This window comes from Chelon labrosus (assembly GCF_963514085.1).
Source record: "Chelon labrosus genome assembly, chromosome: 17".
NCBI lineage: Eukaryota > Metazoa > Chordata > Actinopteri > Mugiliformes > Mugilidae > Chelon > Chelon labrosus.
Genome location: NC_140350.1, coordinates 16191283 through 16211827, shown reverse-complemented (window position 1 = coordinate 16211827; position 20545 = coordinate 16191283). Strand labels below are relative to the sequence as shown.

Genomic DNA, 20545 nt, shown 5'->3' with positions numbered 1-20545 from the left:
GTGGGATGCCGACTGACACACCTGCTACCTCATGTGGCCACGCCCCCCACACTCACCTGACAGGAAGTCCCCTCAGGTAATGACTGTAGCTGTCAGGTGGCTCCGCCTCCTTGTCACAAACACCTAATAAATTTATAGTGAGTTTAAATATTGATTCTAACAGAAGATGATTTCTTTTGTTTTTTAATGAAATAGTGTTGAACATTAACAGGAAGTAATAATTTATATAATAATCTGCTCAAATGTTGTTTTTATGTTCATTCTTTATTATTGAATCTGAATGTGTCATATCCTTATGTGCTCTAATTGTGAAAGGCTCACTCATTAAAGACTCTTCTTGTGAAAGTCTTCCTCAGTGATTGTCCTGTATAATGATGATGATGGATGAAGATTATTTTTTGTATTGCTGCAGCCTGAGACTCTTATTGTGGAAAAACTTCCTTTACTCTGTAGTTTTTTTCTTCACTGACCTAAACCTGGTTCGCAAATCATGGCGGCTGTGTATGTGTTATGTAAATTGGGGAGCAAAGCTAATCTAATAGTTCCCCCCACTTTCAGGCTCTGTCGTAAACTAAGACACCCCCTGCTTCCAGTCGTTGTGCTAAGCTAAACTAACCCCCCCCCCCATTCTTTCAGTCTGAGTGGTAAGGTAAACTATCATCCCCTACTTGTAGTCTTTGTGCTAAGCTAAACTAGCCCCCCCCCCCCCCCCCCCATTCTTTCAGTCTGAGTGGTAAGGTAAACTATCATCCCCTACTTGTAGTCTTTGTGCTAAGCTATGCTAACACCCACTTCTTCCAGTATGTGTGCTAAGCTATGCTAACACCTTCTGCGTCCAGTCTTTATGCTAAGCTAAGATAATATGCCCAATCCAAGTCTTTGCGGCAAGCTAAGCTAATACGTCCTGCTCCCTGTCTTTGTGCTAAGCTAAGCTAATATGTCCTGCTCTGTCTTGGCGTTAAGCTAAGCTTAGCCCTGTCTGATTTGTTGATGCTCATCATTGATTTTCATGGCTGCTCTTATCATTAGAGCAGCACTGGTTCTTGAATGTGTCTGAATGGTAGATGATTTATATATATTGTTATAAAACAGTCTCATGTTTGCTATCAGTGCTTTATATATTAACTGTTTATTGGTCCTTAATCAATAAATCAATCAATAACTTCCGTCCCTCCCTCCAAGCCTTTTTTTTCTTCTTTTTATTTTATAGGAGGTTTTCCTGCTCTAAGGTTGCAAGCACTGCTGAAATTAAACAGCATATGTCATTAATAGTAATGATAATATAATATAGTCGATTCAAAATACAGTCATTATAGGAGGTTCTCATTTAAGCACAGCTTTCATCATTGATATATAGGAGAAGTAAATAACATCGACCATCTTGTGACAATTCATTGTTGTACCGCCCATCTATACCAGACTAGGCACCCCAACCCCATAGCAATAACACTCCTTGATGGCAGCAGAAATCCCCAGCAGGATGCAGCCTGACACAGACACACACACAAAAACAGTTTAGGAAAAAAAACTCGGAAAAAATGAAAAACAGCACAAGGTGTTGACCTGGCCTCCAAATGATCCACAGAGGCCCCTCCCCTCAAAGGCCCCCACTAACAACACTCTGTTGCAAGACACCACAGGACACCCTCAGAAGGCCCATGTCCATTCTCTGATGGATTACCACAAGAGAGACCTACACAATATTAGGAAGGTGGTCATAATGTTATGCCTGATCTGTGTATACTCTCTCTACCGTGATAAGGGCATGACCAGGGAGATGAACTGGAAGGAGTTTAAGTAGTCTCCCTTCAGAGAAACAGAGAAACAGAGATGGCTGTAAGAAAGGAGGAAATAATGTATGTACTGGATATGGTTTGAGGGATTACATAAAGTATCTAAATATGTGAATAAATTGTATGCAGATAGTTGTTTATAAAGACAATGGCATAATGATGCCACCCATGTGTTTCTTGAAGAGCAGTTCTGAAGCTCAGTCTGGCGTCTCCATCTTTGTCTCACTCCATCTAACTCCCAGCTGATTCGACAGTGGTCAAAGAGGTGGAGCAGAGACTACAGAAAGCTAGCCTATCCCAGCTGTCATCAGGCGAGAGGCAGGGTACACCCTGGACAGGTCACCAGTCTATCGCAGGGCTAACACAGAGACAGACAACCATTCACACTCACATGCACACCTACGGCCAATTTAGAATCAACACTTAACCTAACGAGCATGTCTTTGACAGTGGGTGGAAGCCGGAGTACCCTGCGATAACCCACGCAGACACAGGGAGAGCATGCAAACTCCACGCAGAAAGGCCCAGTCAGCCTGGATTTGAACCCAGAACCTTCTTGCTGTGCGGCATCAGTGCTAACCACACTATTACTATATTTGCTAATTTTTTACACAAGTATTTGCTCACAGAGAGTCTCTGGAAACAGGTTTTAAACGTCTTCTACATGTAGGAAATAGGCACCTACAGTTCTGCATAAAAAAATGACTGGAAAACACCAGCAGATTTTCACACAAGCCCTGAAAGTAGACAAAGAGAACCCAATCAAACATATGAAACAGAAATATCATGCCCTTATTTAAGCAGCAAATTTTACATATCAGTGAGTTTTACATCTAGGACTATAAGTAAATTTCAAGGCCACATTAAAGTCCACCTGTTGAGAAGTGTTTCCAATCAATGTAATGAGACTCAGGTGTCATTCAATGGCCAAGTCAAAGTCCTGACCTCAATCCAATAGAAATGTTGTGGAAGGACCTGAAGCAAGCAGTTCATGTGAGGAAACCCACCAACATCTCAGAACTAAAGTGGTCCTGTTGTGAGGAATGGGTTAAAATTCCTCCCAGCTGCTGTAGACGACTGATCAGCAGTTACCAGAAACATTTAGTTGATGTTATTGCTGCACAAGGAGGTCACAGCAGATACTTCAATATTGAATAATTTTCCTAAATAAACCAATAAATAAGTATAATATTTCTGTTTTATGTGTTAGATTGGGTTCTCTTTGTCTACTTTCAGGACTTGCGTGAAAGTCTGCTGATGTTTTGAATAATTTTTTAAAGTTTGAGTCAGTTCATCCAGATGAGCAGCAGGTGGAGCCAAAGAGCTATATTTTTTCAAACAGACAGTCAGATGACACAACAAACATCAAACAAACTTACAGTTTACAATTTCTGAAACCTTGCTCCATTTTCTGAAAACCTTAAACACAAAACCTCAGCTTCAAGCACGATTTACAAAACCTCTGACTCCTCTTGCAAAATCAAACTTTCGCCTCAAAACAGTTTTACGTGTGCCCAAAATGAAACTTTCGCCTCAAAACAGTTTTACGTGTGCCCAAAATGAAACTTTGGCCTCAAAACAGTTTTACCTGTGCTCAAAATCAAACACTGCTCTCAAATAATAAACAAATTGCTCAAAATTACATACACTATCAAGCAGTCAGTAAACAATACACCAAAAAATAGAAAACACATTGTTCAAAACATATAGTTCTCAGGGAGAAGTACATTTTTAATCTCAAAACAAATTTCATATGTTTCTGTCATTATACAAAAAGCTCAAAATTGATCAGAAATTACTGTGTTTTGCTCTTTGCATTTTTTTTTGTTCTTCCTCCTTCTTGTACCCTTATTTATATATACGATATGAACCTGTAACCAGTCGAAATCTATTGAGCAGTCAGTACTGAAAACAAATGGAAAGCACAATGTTCAGGGCCATACAGTTTGTTTATTGTACCATATACAGCCAGCAACATGGTCTATGATTGTTGCGCGAATTTCATCGGATATTTCCACTCTTTGTCTTCCTCTTCCTCTTCCTCTTCGTCCTCCTCTTTCTCTTTCTTGCCCTCCTCCTCTTTCTCCTCGTCCCCCACCTCGCATACGCACTCGTCCTCGTCCTCTCACATAAATTCTTCTGTCCATTCTCACACTTTCTCATTCCCACTTTCAACAACCTGTTTGCTCTCTGAACTGGCTTATATTGGTTGTCACATCATTTGAAACAAGTGAAATCAATTTTGACTGATTGTGTTCAATCAATGACATTTCTGCTCTCTTTATATGTAATTGTTGCCACTTGTGTTTACCAGTATGGACGACATGTGCATTAGAGTGCAGAATGTGTTTTAAGAATGAGAATGTGTTTAGAGTTTTGCTAAACCATGTGAAATGGTTTAAGGTATTGACAACAGACTGAACAGTTAGCTTAATGAGTTCAAGCAACTGAGAACTTTCTTCAGCCAATGGATTTTAGTGTTTTAGCAACTGAGAAAAACTGTAATGTTAAGTTATATTCCACCAGGAAATAACAACACCCCACCAGACCATAACATGACGACCACCTGACTAACATTGTGTAAGTCCCTCTGTGCCGTCCAGGTCATGAATTAACTGAAATTTTTTTTTTTACAGCTCAAAATATTAGATCCATATTTAGTTAAGCTTATTTTAACCATCCAGACTCCTAACACTAGAGTAGCCAAGCATAAACAGCAATGCACTCAAAAAATAGAAATCAAGCAGCAACAAACTGTGGCAGCAGACGCTCCTCACATCTAGCAACTATGAGGCCTTTTCTTGACATCATGTAGACAATGTTACACAAACAGAAAAAAAAAACAATCCCAATTTCCCAAAGCCAGATCCTTGAAATTGCAAATTTTGCTTGATCTGGAAGGCTAGGAAGAGCTACTATTAGCTGGGAGGCTAGGAGGCTAGGCAAAGCTACTTATAGCTGGGAGGCTAGGAGGCCAGGAAGAGCTACTTAGCCTATAGCTGGGAGGCTAGGAGGCTAGGAAGAACTACTTTTAGCTGGGAGGCTAGTAGCAGGAAAAGCTTCTGTTAGTTGAGAGGCTACAGAAGTAGGAAGAGCTACTATTAGCTGGTAGACAAGGACACTAGGAAGAGTTTCCATCAGCTGGTGGTTAAGATGCCATGAAGAGCTAACTGGGAGGCTAGGAAGTGCTATTGTTAGCTGGGAGGCTAGGGAGCTAGGAACAGCTACTAGTAGCTAGGAGGCTAGGAAGAGCTACTGTTAGCTGGGAGGCAAGGAAGCTAGAAAGAGCTATTAACTGGGAACTATAAACTATTGTACAGAGCTGTCCTCTCCTGAATAAGCTGATCTGTTGATCTACACATTATTTATGTTAGATCTTCATGTCGTAGAAATATTTGAGGATCGTTCAGTTGAAAGAAAGAGAAGAAGCTTGTTTACTTTTGTGTTTAAACTTTTCTGTTGTTGTAAATTCTGTGAAGTGTTGCATGCTGGGTGCTCCAGGGACCACACTGCCCCCTGATGGTGCCACAGTTTCATCACTGTTTGTTCCAGTTTCCACAGTAGCAGCTAAGGAGTGTCAGTGTTTCTGAAACAATCATTAATGAGGTCCACTGTGAGCTGCTCCCGGTCTAAACTCTTATCAACAGTTTCTGATGGTAATTAGTCCTCAGAGACAGACTGAGGATCAGTCAGATATGTTTATCAGGTGATCTACAGGGATGTTACTGTCAACACATGGCTACAAACTGTACAACAAACTAAGAGAAAAAACTCAACAACTCCTCCAGAACTTGCTGAGAACATCAGTGATTCATACATAATTCCTAAATAAAACTTTTAAATTTCTGCTAGTGCTGCCATCTAAATCGCCACAGATAGAGACAAGTCTAGAGTCTCATGGGGGCTGAGAGCAAAATGTCCAGTTAACAGTTAACTACCATAAAAAAAAATCGTCAAATTTTCCCTCTAGTGTAGAAATAAAATGACAGAGAAAACTCTAGAAATGATAGAAAAGTTTATTTCACGTGGGGGCCCCATCGGGAAACTGGTCCGATGGACGGAGGAAGCAGAAAAGAATGGAGGTAAAGGGAGACGGCCAGTCTGCAGGTTGAAGTTTCTCCTGAGACACAGAGGGAGGAAGCGGTTCTTTGTCCAAACGCTCCCTGAACATCTCACTAATTCAATTAACCTGCTGGTCACTGGGACAACTGGGACGGATCACAGACTATAGAAAAAGATGGCTGCAGCATCTCCTCCTCCTCCCGTTGGTCAAACTGAGGCTAGAACTGGATCCAGGTTCTGGACGAGCCGTCCATCCTTCCTCTAGAATGTTAACACTGCTCTCTGCTGTAACTACACCAGTTACTAACAACATTCAGACTTGCTAACTCCACACAGAGCTAAGGTAGCTAGCTAGCTAATGACATTCATTTACTGACAATGTCGCTAAACAAAAGTTTAACTTCAACAAAGTCTGTCGGTATGAAGTCTTTCAATGACACTCAGTGTCCTCAATAGACACATAGAAATGGTTGACGAGGTACCCCTTGTGCAGCAATGACAGCAACTCAACATGTCAGGTAACTGGTGAACAGTCGTCTACAGTAGCGTGAAAAAATTTTAGCCCATTCCTCACAACAGAACCACTTCAGTTCTGAGATTCTGGTGGGTTTCTTCACACGAGCTGCTTGCTTCAGGTCCTGTCACAACATTTCTACTGGATTAAGGTCAGGACTTTGACTTGGCCGTTCCTAAACATTCATCTCCCCACATTCATCAACCATTCTGTTGTAGAACTACTTGTGTTCTTGGTCTCGTTGTTTTGCTGCATGATCCAGTTTCTCTTCAGATTCAGCTCATGGACAGAGGTCCTGACATTTTCTTTTAGAGTTCACTGGTAGAATTAAAAATTCATTGGTCCATCAATGATGACAAGACGTCCTGGCCCAGATGCAGTAAAACAGGCCCAAACAAGGACATTACCATTACCCCCATGTTTCATGGAGGGATGAGGATCTGATGCTGGAATGCAGTGTTGTTTCATCTACAAACACGACAAACAAACACTATTCTACTTTGGTCCCATCTGTCCACTAAACATTGTCCCAATAGTCTTCTGGCTTATCCACATGATGTTGATCAAACTGCAGATGGGCAGAAATGTACTTTTTGGAGAGCTGCATCTTTGTCCTTTCCACTCTGCCATCACACCATGGTTGTTCAGCGTTCTCCTGATGGTGGATTCATGAACATTAACATTAGTCAATATGAGAGAGGACTTTAGCCGCTTAGAAGTTCCCCTGGGTTCCTTTGGGACCTCTCAGACTATTATGGAGTGATCTTTGTTGGTGGCTTTGTACAGCACTCTACATCTCCTACAGTACGAGGATGAATAAAACTAATAGGTGATGCAAAAACAAAAGTTAGGTTTGATGTTGGTGCCATCTTGAGGGACGGAAGCTGTCATTCAGGGAGGGGTTGGTGTTACTGTGCTAAACGTGTGGGATGGGATCTACAAGCCTCTGAGCGCAAAGTAAAGTCATTAAAAGCTCAACACATTTTCCTCCACGAGTCAGAGAAGCATCAACATTGAAGAGGAGAATTGGCTTTAGATGTTACCTTTAATTCTCTCAAACTAAGTTGATTATAGAATGTGTAGATTGCAATCTTTAATTATCGCTCTTCCTAACGACTGAGAAGTTTCCCGTTTGGAAGTCTTTCATGTACTTGTCTGCACAGAACTGCACAGCTTTAGATGGAGAACATATCTGTGGTGTCTCCTCTCAGACAGCCCATCGTGTTCGAGCTGGAGGGCTTCTACATCCCAGCGGGACAAGGCCCTCTCCTGTTCTTCCTGGCTCTATTCACCTACATAGTGGTGCTGTTGGGGAACGGAGTTGTTCTGTTTGTCATTGTCATGGACAAGAACCTGCACAGACCCATGTTTGTGATGGTCTGCCACCTGGTGGTCTGCGATCTCTTGGGGGCCACAGCGGTGCTGCCTCGCCTCATGCTACACTTCCTCACAGGGCAGAAGAGGATCGGCTATGGCCCGGCTATCGCCCAGGCGTTCTCTGTGCACACGTACGGCGTCGCCGTGCAGACGATTCTGGCCGTGATGGCCTACGACAGGTAAAGAAAGAAGAAAGAAAGGCGTCTGCAAGAGAAGTAGTCACTTATTAAAATTCTACTTTTTGGTGCTATTTGGTGCTTTTTTTTTTTTTGTTACAACATTTCTCTCCCGGCGCAGGTACATCGCAGTCTGTGAGCCGCTCAGGTATCACGCCATCATGACCTCGGCTAGGCTGCACTCCTGCTGTGCCCTGGCCTGGCTCTTGGCTCTGCTCCTCATTGTCATCCTCTTCAGTTTCCACGTAAACGTTGCACTGTGCGGCTGGACCATCCAACATGTTTACTGTAGCAACCGAGTGATACTGAACCTGGCCTGCAGTCCCACACCCATAAATAATATCTATGGTTCGTGCATCCGTTAAGTCAGTTCAGATGACTGAATCCTTACTCTCTGTGTTTGCTTTTACTTTTGTTTCTAATCTGTTGGTGAGATCATCTAAAGAAAAGGTTGCTATTCATCAGCAGTTGTCTGGTTTGTTAGATAAACTACACCCTTTAGGCAAACAGGTGACGCTTGACTAAAAGATTGATCATCTTTTTCGATGTTTTCTAGGTCTGTGTATGACCTGGTGTCTGAGCACAGGGATGTTCCTCATCATCGCATTTTCCTACATCCGAATCCTAAGTGCTTCTCTCAAACGAGGCCGAGCCGACAGCAGCATCCGGAGCAAGGCCTTCCAGACATGTGCGTCTCACCTCGTCGTGTATGTGCTTTATGAAATAGCTTCCATGAGCATAATCCTGAGCCACAGGTTCCCCTCGGCATCACAGAACATCAAGAAGTTCTTCAGCATTCTGTTCATCATCATTCCACCGGCCCTCAACCCCATTATCTACGGACTGGTCAGTAAAGACTTACGTGCCGGCATCCTGAAGATCTTTACCCCACGAGTCCATCACAAACACTGACACACTTGTACGATTCTCTAGATGAAAAAGGTGGTGATGTAGTGCAATAAACAGTGACAATGTATATTTAGATGCTTTAAATATTATAAATTATACATGTCAGAACAGGACTAGAGTTTGCTGTTTATATGTGATCATCAGAACCTTTGGATTGTGTCAGGGTAATGATGTTGGACTCATGGCAAAACAGTCCCATGCTCTGAAAATACACAACAACACTGTGCATCGAACCAACCCTGCAGGTCAACAACAGCCACAGGATCTCAAAAACTGAAAGATGAAAAAGGGGGTGATGTAGTGCAATAAACAGTGACAATGTAGATTTAGATGCTTTAAATATTATAAATTATACTATATGTTCATCAGTAATGAGAGCCTTTGAAAATACTGGAGCTGTTAACTAACTAAAGAAGAAATAAATCTAAACTAGAATCAACTCAGGAAATGATTGAATATGAGGAGATTGTGTGTGATTCATCATGTGGTTAATTACTGATGTGACCATGTTGATATATAAGGAGCCGCTTGGACTTCAATAGGTTACTCAATAATCACCAGTGTCTTTATTTCCTTATATGATTATGGTGCATATAACAGCCTCAGGGTTCCTCAGATTTGTACAGTTCTCAAGAATTATTAACATCAGAGTGGAGTTAAATAAATAATAACTTTGAGTGCCCACGTCATGACGCACACATTCAATACAGAACGATTCTTGTTTCTGAAACAGCGGTAGGCAGAAGTCCATTAGAGACACCAGCTACTATAATATTCTACTGACCACATGATAACGCTGGTTATTTACAGACAGACAAACCAAGATCAGATCACATGCACTAAAGATGGTCACTTGAGACTGGATTGCCCAGGTTGGATGTTAATGCAAAGTCCGAACAGGGCCAAAGTTCTGTCCCAGTTCAAAGAACCATGTGACCAAGTTCAGTCCAAATACCTTGATGTGTCCTTGTCCCGTTTTATCAAGCACAGATCAGGAGGTAACTTGCATGGACTTGGCACAGCCAGGTATCCCAGAATGCATTTCAGCTACCGAATGACCGTTCTCCAGAGTCTGAAATTCGGAACCAAACTTGTCAGGTCCAAACAACCAAGTACGCAAATCTGAATTTTCTTAACATTATTGTGAATTCTACTATCTTAACCCTTGTAATGTGTTAGCTGCCCATGTCTTTTGTGTTAGTGGGTCAGAATTGACCCATGACTTAACCCAGTCCAAAATTGTCAAAGCACAATGCTTGTCAACCAGTTTTGTTGTTCACCTCATATCTAACTTGTTTTGCATTCATATCCATGTAAGCATTGTATTAAATGTTATTCTTTTTTTTCTTTTCCTTTTTTTTGGCCCAATAGACCTTTTGTCTTAGAATACACCACTCGTTTCGATTTAAAAAATATTTAAATTCACTTCTTATCTTTGTTATAGTGAAGACAATGGGCAATTATGCTATCTGACTATCAGATTAATATTAGAACATACTACCAAAAATAAATTACATGTGGAGTTTCTTTATTTAATATTATTAACCATACTGACATCTGTTGTGTTACGGGTCAAAATTGACCCATACATATTTATGTTAGAATAGAAGTGGTATGTGGTGGAGAGAGTGTAAATTGAGCCGAATTTGATCCACACAGCAACCTAAAACAATATTCTTGACGGGTCATATTTGACCCATAACACCACAGAATTGACTAAAGTGGTGAAAAATGATTTAGTTATGTTAAGATAGCTGTTCCTGAGGTTATAATAAAGTATTTTTCCAATAAAAACAAGGAAATTGTACTTAATGGTTAAAGAAGAACAAGATGAAAGTTTAGGAACAGCCAAGTCAAAGTCCTGACCTAAGTGCAGTACAAATGTTGTGAAAGGCCCTGAAGCAAACAGTTCATGTGAGGAAACCAACCAATATCTCAGAACTGAAGTGGTTCTGTTCTGAGTAATGGGCTAAAATTCCTCCAAGCTGCTGTAGACGACTCAGTTACACTTAGTTGATGACCTTGTGTTGTGTGAGATTCTGTGTACTGCTTGAATAAAGAAACACTGACTTCGAGATCCTCATTGCAAGAGTGGTGATTCATTTTTTCACCCCACATAAATTTAGGCAGGACTTGTGTGAAAATCCGCTGATGTTTTGAATTGTTTTCATGAAGAAATGAAGAAATTTCTAAAGGACGCAAAACTTTTAAAATCAAAAGTTAGGTTTGATGTTGGTGCTATCTTGAGGGACTGAAGCTGGCATTGAGGGAGGGATTGATGTTACTGTGGTAAACTTTTGGGGTGGGATCTACAAGCCTCTGAGCGCAAAGTAAAGTCATTAAAAGCTCAACACATTTTCCTCTACGGTCAGAGAAGCATCAACATTGAAGAGGAGAACAGGCTTTAGATGTTACCTTTAATTTTCTCAAACTGAGTTGATTATAGAATGTGTAGATTGCAATCTTTAAATATCGCTCTTCCTAACGACTGAGAAGTTTCCTGTTTGGAAGTCTTTCATGTACTTGTCTGCACAGAACTGCACAGCTTTAGATGGAGAACATATCTGTGGTGTCTCCTCTCAGACAGCCCATCGTGTTCGAGCTGGAGGGCTTCTACATCCCAGCGGGACAAGGCCCTCTCCTGTTCTTCCTGGCTCTATTCACCTACATAGTGGTGCTGCTGGGGAATGGCATCGTTCTGCTTGTCATTGTCATGGACACTAACCTGCACAGACCAATGTTTGTGATGGTCTGCCACCTGGTGGCCTGCGATCTCCTGGGGGCCACAGCGGTGCTGCCTCGCCTCATGATGCACTTCCTCACGGGGCAGAAGAAGATCGGCTATGGCCCGGCCATCGCCCAGGCGTTCTCTGTGCACACATATGGTGCAGCGGTGCAGACGATTCTGGCCGTGATGGCCTACGACAGGTAAAGAAAGGCGTCTGCAAGAGAAGTAGTCACTGATTCAAATTCTACTTTTTGGTGGTACTCATCTTACTCCGCTTTGAACCGCTGAAGGAAACTTTTCTTTCTTAGAGAAAACTTAACCAAAAGTGTTTTTTTTATTTATTTTTCACTCTCTCTGTGCAGATACATCGCAGTCTGTGAACCGCTCAGGTATCACGCCATCATGACCTCGGCTAGGCTGCACTCCTGCTGTGCCCTGGCCTGGCTCTTGGCTCTGCTCCTCATTGTCATCCTCTTCAGTTTCCACGTAAACGTTGCACTGTGCGGCCGGACCATTCAACACGTTTACTGCAGCAACCGAGTGATACTGAACCTGGCCTGCAGTCCCACACCCATAAATAATATCTATGGTTAGTGCATCCTGCAGACGTTAAGCCATTTCAGATGACTGAATCCTTATTCTCTGTCTTTGCTTTTACTTTTGTTTCTAATCTGCTGGTGAGATAATCTAAACTGATGTCTTCATTATGTTGAAGTGTAGAAAAGGTTGCTTTTCATTAGCAGTTGTCTGGTTTGCTGGATTAACTACACCCTTTAACCAAACAGGTGATGCTTGGCTAAAAGGTTGATCATCTTTTTCAATGTTTTCTAGGTCTGTGTATGACCTGGTGTCTGAGCACAGGGATGTTCCTCATCATCGCCTTTTCCTACATCCGAATCCTAAGTGCTTCTCTCAAACAAGGCCGAGCCGACAACAGCGTCCGGAGCAAGGCCTTTCAGACATGTGCGTCTCACCTCGTCGTGTATGTGCTTTACGAAATAGCTTCCCTAACCATAATCGTGAGCCACAGGTTCCCCTCTGCATCACAAAACATCAAGAAGTTCTTCAGCATTCTGCTCATCATCATTCCACCAGCCCTCAACCCCATTATCTATGGACTGGTCAGTAAAGACTTACGTGCCGGCATCCGGAAGCTCTTTACCCCACGAGTCCATCACAAACACTGACACACTTGTCACCTGAATAACTGATGTCTGTCCGTTAGTAAGAGTCTAGTTAAAAGAGCCTGTTAAAAGATTCTGTCATTGGAACTGTTAACTAACTAAAGAAGAAATGAATTTAAACGTAGAATCAACTCACGAAATGATTGAAGATGAGGAGGCAGTGTGTGATTCATTATGTGGTTAATTACTGATGTGATCACGTTGATTATTTTCTCAATAATGAGCTTTTTTATTTAGCCTTCCTTTATTAGCAGAGAATATGGTGATGGTAGCTTTCAGGGTTGGAGTTATAACCTGAGTGTTGTGCAGGTCTCTAAAATAACCAACTTTAGAGCAGGGATCAGTAAATGTCATGACGCTCACACACAACAAACAGCTGTTCATGGTTCTGATCCAACAATAGGTAGATATCCAATAGTCAGCAGCTGTTACATACAATATTCTACTACACCTCACATGATGGTGTTGGCTATTTACGGACAGAGCATGAAAGTAAGTTCAGACCTCAAGTGCTCACCAACAGCATAGCACTGAAGCAGTTCTCTTCTGAGAATTGGGCTGAAATTCCTCCAAGACACTGTAGACGACAGATCAGCAGTTACTGGAAACGTCTGGTTGTTATGTTTGCTGCACATACAGGTCAGAGGACACAGAAAACAAGGGTTCACTTACTTGTACATCTCTCAGATATGTAATAATGGCTCATTTTCCTAAATAAACCCATAAACAAGCATTATATTTCAGTTTCATGTGTTTGATTGGGTTCTCTGTCTACTTTCAGGACTTTTGAATCATTTTTATAAAGAAAATTCTTAAGGTCACAAAAACTTTTACTGTACAGATGAAAGGAAATAGCACCATAAAAGAATTAGGTTTATTGACCAAAAATATCAGTATATAAAAAAAAAACAAAAAAAAACAGTATATTAAAAACACATCAAACCCAACATATAAAACTCACCACCATCCCACTGTAAATGTTCCTGTTGTTGGATATACAATGTATAAAATTTTTGTATATTTGAGTGTGTATATATATATATACACACTCAAATACACAAAAAATGTATACACTATATGTATACCATTATATGTATACATATAATAAAAATAATAATTTATCTATCGTTTAACTTTTGTAGGTTCCTTTTGGTGTCAAGTAAGTATGGCGGAAAAAAAAAAAGACAAATGTGTTTTTGTTTTTCTTATTTCTGCCTGGGACACAAATTCTTCTATATTTGGAGAATGACCCATATATATGCTGTTTTAATCAAGCTCTTGGAAATATTTCATACTCTTCATATTTAAAGGTGTTTGAGGATTTTACATGTTTATGGTTTATGTTAGATGTGCTTATTTTAGAAGCTTGTTTTATTGAAATAGTGAAAATAACTACAATATGTCTACATTAATAAGAGCTGTTTCAAATTATCAAATGTTTATATATATATTGTGTATAATATATGGATTCGGGCGGCACAGTGGCGAGGTGGTTAGCACTGATGCCTCACAGCGAATCCATGGGCCGGCTGGGACTTTCTGTGTGGAGTTTGCATGTTCTTCCTGTGTCTGCGTGGGTTCTCTCTGGGTACTCCGGCTTCCTCCCACCATCCAAAGACATGCTCATTAGGTTAATTGGTGATTCTAAATTGGCTGTAGGTGTGAGTGTGGGTGTGAATGGTTGTCTGTCTCTCTGTGTTAGCCCTGCGATGGACTGGCGATCTATCCAGGGTGTACTCCTGCCTCTCGCCCGATGACAGCTGGGATAGGCTCCAGCAGACCCCTGCGACCCTTAACAGGAATAAGCAGGTATAGAAGATGAATGCATGAATAATATATAGCCAACTATGTCCAACTATGTAAATAGAAAGTACTTATTTTTGTGAGCGTACTACCAGGAGATCACATGAAAATGGAATACAGCCTTAAACATTCCTAACAGGGGAATATTGCTTGTTGCTGATGTTGCATCATACGTTATGTATGACTACTTGATTCCCCTAACGTAAAAGTTGCATCTATAAAACTGGAAGAGGTCTGACGACTGTTAACCCAGTTTAAATGGTAGAGTGGCAGTTGCTGTATCTCTTAATAATGCATTTCTAGATAAAGTTAAAATGTGTGTAAATGTTTAACTTTTCCTTCACTTATAGACCTGATAGAGAGGTTTGTGTTTGTTGATGGAAAACTACACCTACAACAGCATGACTCTCCAAATGGAAGGTCTGAAGGTGACCAAGGATTCTGTGTATCCTGTCTTTTTCTTTTTCTTGACGTCCTACATTGTGATCATGGTCATGAACATCGGCATCTCAGTTCTGATTTTCATTGACAAAAACCTCCACCAGCCCATGTACCTGCTGTTCTGTAACCTGACGCTCAGTGACATCATCGGAAGCACTCATCTTATGCCTCGGTTAATTTCAGACCTTCTGCTGCCTCCATCTGAGCGTCTCATCAGTTATTATGAGTGTGTGGTCCAAGCTTTCGTCACACAGCTTTTCGGCACCACATCCCACACCGTCCTCATGATCATGGCTTTTGACAGATACGTGGCCATCTGCAATCCTCTGCGCTATGGCACCATAATGACCAACAGGATGGTGGTGAAGCTGACGGTGTCTGCTTGGGGAGTGGGTTTTGTTCTGGTCGGGATTCTGATTGGTCTGACCGTCCGTTTGAACCGATGCAGGACTCTGATCACTAACCCTTACTGTGACAATGCCTCTCTGTTCAAACTCTCCTGTGAGAGCGTGCTCATCAATAACATCTACGGTCTCACGTTCACTGTGGTTCTGCTTGCTTCCTCCCTCGGGACCATAGTTATGACCTACACTAAGATCACACTGGTCTGTCTGACCAGTAAGAACAAGTCTCTGAACAGTAAAGCCCTGAAGACCTGCACCACTCACTTGGTCGTGTATCTGATCATGATCATCAGTGGAATGATCATCATCACTCTGCACCGCTTCCCTCAGTACTCAGACTACAGGAAACTGTCCGCCATTTTCTTTGTTATCATTCCCGGCAGCCTCAACCCCATCATCTACGGGGTTCAGTCCAAAGAGATCAGAAAGTTCCTAAGTGAAATATTTGGTTCCAAAAAATGTTTCTCATCTGTTAAAAAATAAATGTTCACTTTTTTGTGCAAATGATAAAAAAGGGAGATAACAGTCCTTTGGATTTAAACATTAAAAATGTACACTTTATGTAAACAGAAGCTTGTTGGAAATTCCTGTTATGACTGAAAATAATTCTGTCACCTCCACGTATCTACACACACGTCATTGTCTACTGTATGTTTATGAGTGGCTTTGTTTCTGCACAGGTGAATGCATGGCAGCTCAGTGATAATCAACATCCAAGCAAACATTTGATCCTGCTAGAATGAATGTAAAGAAATAAAATAGTTGCTGTTATTGCTGTTCAACAGAGTCACACCAGATACTGAAAACAAGGGTTCATATAATGTTACAACTCACTGATATGTAATATTGGCTCATTTTCCCGAACAAATACACAAGAATAATATTTCTATTTCATGTGTTTGATTGGGTTCTCTTTTTCTGCTTTCATGAAAATCTGAAAGACTTTTTGAGTGAAAACCTGCTGATGTTCTGAGTCATTTTTATGTACAAATGTAGAAAATTGTGAAGGGTGCAAAAATGTTCCAGCTGCACTGTACAGACAAACGTAAATAGCACCGGAAAGAAAATTAGGTTTTATCATTTATTGAGCAAGAATGTCAACAGATTTAATATTCGTGTCACATGTGAAGCTAGTTTAGCCCCTTTCAGCAGAAATATGTTTTTCGTTTGTTTTGTTTTATTTTCTGGTATAAATGTCCATTTATTTACTTGTGTTCTGCTTCACAAAGTTAAAAGAATCTCCTTCTACAACTCCCTCAAACAGAAGAAATGGATGTTGGAAATATTATACTGAGATGACATTAGAGACTGGCTTAATTCATATAAAAGAAATACAAAGAAACATAATGTATGAACATATAAAATAAAAAACCAAAAGTACTCATTCATTCATTCATTCAGCAAAGAGAACCCAAATAAACACATAAAACAGAAATATTATACTTGTGTATTTATTTATTCAGGAAAATGAGCCAATATTACATATCGAGGTGCATGTCTGGGATTCCAAGTTAATTTCAAGGTCAAATTAGAGTCTGTCTTTTCAGAAGTGTTTCCAGGTCAGTGTAATGAGACTCAGGTGTCGTTCAGTTCCTGGTGTAGTTTAAATAAATCAGGGGTCTGTCTCAGTCTGTCGTTTTGAATTTTCAAATCAGTTCTCAACGGAGAGACTCTTTTGTGGCAAATTGGGGGAGGTCGGTCTGACTTCTAGGCTAAAAGACAGCCATAAACCTGTCAATGCCCATCGCCAATACCCCACAACCTCCTCTAAGGAAGATTTCACATGTACATCTGACCAGCAAGATGGTTGTAAAGCTGACGGTGTCTGCCTGGGGAGTGGCCTTCCTTCTGGTCGCGATTCTGACCGGTCTGATGGTGTGGCTGAACCAACGCAGGACTCTAATCACTAATCCTTACTGTAACGCCTCAACCATAACCCACAATACCCTCTAGGGAAGATTTCACATGTACATCTTTGCCTGGTGTCCTGCAGAACCTCTGAGTTTGGGAAGTAAAAAACTAAACATTACATCAGCACTAAACATAGCTTGACTCTGAACTTGTAAACTGTTTACTGTGAAACTTCACCCTTGCATCACACATGATAACAGATTCCTCCTGAGGCCAATTCATAAAGCTTGTCCATAAAGCTTTGCTGCTAATGATAAACAACTCACAAGCAAGACACAACTAAAGGAGGTAATACTGAACCGAGAATAAACTGTTACTTCATAATGATAATGATCATTGAGGAAAAACACTGAATGCTTTTTCAGCTTTTTCTGTTTCAAAGAAGATAAAAAAAATCATCATATGTGACTTTAAAAACAGTTTTGTTTCTTCAGGCTAATGGTAAACTTCACCTACAACAGCTTCACTCTCGAGATGGAGGGGTTGAACGTTTCTGGAATGTTCTTCTACCCTGTCTTTTTCTTCTTCTTTTTTTCATACATTTTTATCATGGCCGCTAATGCTGGCATTATAGTTCTGATTTTCATTGACAAGAACCTTCATCAGCCCATGTATCTGCTTTTTTGTAATTTGCCATTTAATGACATCCTGGGGAACTCAATCATGGTTCCCCGTCTGCTGGTAGATATCCTGCAGCCTCCATCTGAGCGTCTCATCAGTTATTATGAGTGTGTGGTCCAAGCTTTTGTCTCACATATGTTCGGCACAGCTTCCCACACCATCCTCATGATCATGGCTTTTGACAGATACATGGCCATCTGCAATCCTCTGCGCTATGGCGCCATAATGACCAACAAGATGCTGGTAAAGCTGACGGTGTCTGCCTGGGGAGTGGCCTTCCTTCTGGTTGCGATTCTGATCGGTCTGACTGTTCGACTGAACCGATGCAGGACTCTGATCACTAACCCTTACTGTGACAATGCCTCTCTGTTCAAACTGTCCTGTGAGAGTGTGGTCATAAATAACATCTATGGCCTCACATTTACTGTGGTTCTGTTCACAGCTTCTATTGGCACAATTGTTATGACCTACACTAAGATCACAGTAGTGTGTCTGACCAGTAAGAACAAGTCTCTGAACAGTAAAGCCTTGAAGACCTGCAGCACTCATCTGGTCTTGTATCTGATAATGATGTTTAGTGGAATGTCACTCATTGCTCTGCATCGTTTCCCTCAGTACTCTGACTACAGAAAATTTTGCAGCATTTTGTTTCACATTGTCCCTGGCAGCCTCAATCCCATTATTTATGGAGTTCAGTCCAAAGAGATACGAAAGTACTTGTCGAAGTTTTCTCTGTACAAAAAAGTTTCTCCATCATTAAAAAGATAATTTCCTGGATTATCTGTGTTTGTTTCTCATTTTTAGGATCATTCTCATTATCAGTAGCTTTTACATTGCAGCGGTGTCTTAGAAAATGATAATTTCTTGGGTCATACTGTTAATGTTCTTCAGAAATATTAACAGTAAAGGGATATTGATATTTTTGCTGCAAAATATTTCAAACAAAATAAGACTTTCTCTACTTTTGTCTCATTGGCATGTTCTGATGTCAAATCCAAACAAGTTTAAATTAGTATAATGTAAATTTCTATTTATTGTTGACATACTTTTGGCAAGAAAATGCGTAGAGTAGTTTGACAGTACTTTCATAGACTAAACCAAATCAAAGGTCAGTGCCATTGTCAAGTTGTATTCATGGTTATATTACTTTAAACACAAGTATCCTACATTAATAGACTGACAGTAGATGTAACGCAAAATAATAACTGTGCAACGGACAACTTTACCATGTTGTTCTTTGAGTTCTTCATTCTTTGAGTAACTTCTGGATTTTGGACAAAACAATTATTGCTTCAAAGAATCAGCTTAAGGAATGTGCAAAATAATGTTTAATTTTAGATTCAAGACCATTTTAAGTGTAAATCATATGCTGCCATTTTATATTAGGAATCTGGTGAAAAAATGAATAACAAGAATATGAACAAAAAAACAATGCTTTCCTTTTTCACTCTTACAGAACAAAGTATACAAAATCAATATCTGTTACCAAATATATGCGATACAAAGCAGTTAATTGTTCATCAGGATAGTATTATTTATTTTACCTTTAGAGAAAATATCTCCAGGAAAAAGAAAACACAAATAAAATGTTGCTACCTGAACGTATAATCAGTCATCAATATGGAAGAGAAATTTGGAAACCTTAAGCCTTTAGTTCAGGCAATGCAGAAATGAGAAATGTCCCCGGCCATACTTGGGAGCATTACATTTTTAAAATCTAAGCCTTTGGAATGCTATCTGTCATATATTGTTCTGTATACCGTGTGTGTACTGTAAAGTTGGGCTGTGGTGGCAATAGGCAAAGCATTGTATTCCAACTGTCACTTTCCCTTGTAATGTCTTTGAGTTCCTCATGACCTCATGTCGTTCTCAGATATGTAATCCATCAAGCAAATTCTGCGTCTACCTCCGGGACTCTTCCCACCTGGTCGTGCCTGGCAAATGTTCAAGGGGACACACCCAGGAAACTTCCTCACCGGAATTCTGCCTCACATTCCAAACTCAGTTTAGTTCTGATTAGAGCCCGACCGATAAAGGATTTTGAAGGCCGATACCGATACAAATATTTGTTGGTTTTAAAATCCGATATTCCGATATATCGGCCGATATTTATTTTTTTTTAAATTTCAGAAACACGCAACAAAACACTAACAGATTTCCCTAACATTAGTTATTTGTAGTTATTTATAAGTTTTAACTAAAATAATATGATAATGCATTTTAAAAAGAACCTTGTTTCTTTTATTGTCACAACAGAACAGAGGAACACAACAGCTTTGTGGTTAGCTAGTCTATGATGAGCCATAATTTAGCAATGGATAACGTCATACTGCAAATTGTAAAACATACATTTTCAATATAACAGGCCAAGGAGAGATGATACGTCTCATTGCTATAACTGTCATGCTATTAAAGAAATACTTCAGTCACATTGTCAAAAGTTAAAAGAACAGTCAGTCAACTACACTGTAACAACGTAACGTAATTACTAGCTAATTCCGCTTCACTCTCGGCTTATTTAACAGCAGCAAAACTGGACATGATAGTCACGAATTTTGTCATGCTTATTTGAGTTAAGAAAACTGATGGGGATGTTCTTTTAATTGTTATTCAAGCAATGTA

The 20545-nt window shown here is 40.4% G+C and overlaps 3 protein-coding genes across 3 annotated transcripts; all 3 read left to right on the top strand.

Moving 5' to 3' along the window:
- The first annotated feature begins 7517 nt into the window (after positions 1-7517).
- On the top strand, positions 7518-16306 carry LOC311502198 (uncharacterized protein). Its single transcript, XM_084564324.1, has 4 exons — positions 7518-7925; positions 8044-8270; positions 8479-8816; positions 14906-16306. Exons 1-4 carry the CDS (start codon positions 7549-7551, stop codon positions 15872-15874), a joined length of 1911 nt encoding a protein of 636 aa, XP_084420450.1. The 5' UTR covers positions 7518-7548; the 3' UTR covers positions 15875-16306.
- On the top strand, positions 11382-12998 carry LOC311502551 (olfactory receptor 2K2-like). The gene is made up of 3 exons (XM_084564824.1): positions 11382-11759; positions 11922-12148; positions 12391-12998. The coding sequence occupies exons 1-3, from the start codon at positions 11383-11385 to the stop codon at positions 12744-12746; spliced, it is 960 nt and encodes a 319-aa protein (XP_084420950.1). The 5' UTR covers position 11382; the 3' UTR covers positions 12747-12998.
- A 1278-nt stretch (positions 16307-17584) lies between the features above and the next one.
- LOC311502543 (olfactory receptor 8G17-like) lies at positions 17585-18828 on the top strand. Its single transcript, XM_084564816.1, has one exon. The coding sequence runs from the start codon at positions 17741-17743 to the stop codon at positions 18689-18691; it is 951 nt and encodes a 316-aa protein (XP_084420942.1). The 5' UTR covers positions 17585-17740; the 3' UTR covers positions 18692-18828.
- Positions 18829-20545: the final 1717 nt, after the last annotated feature.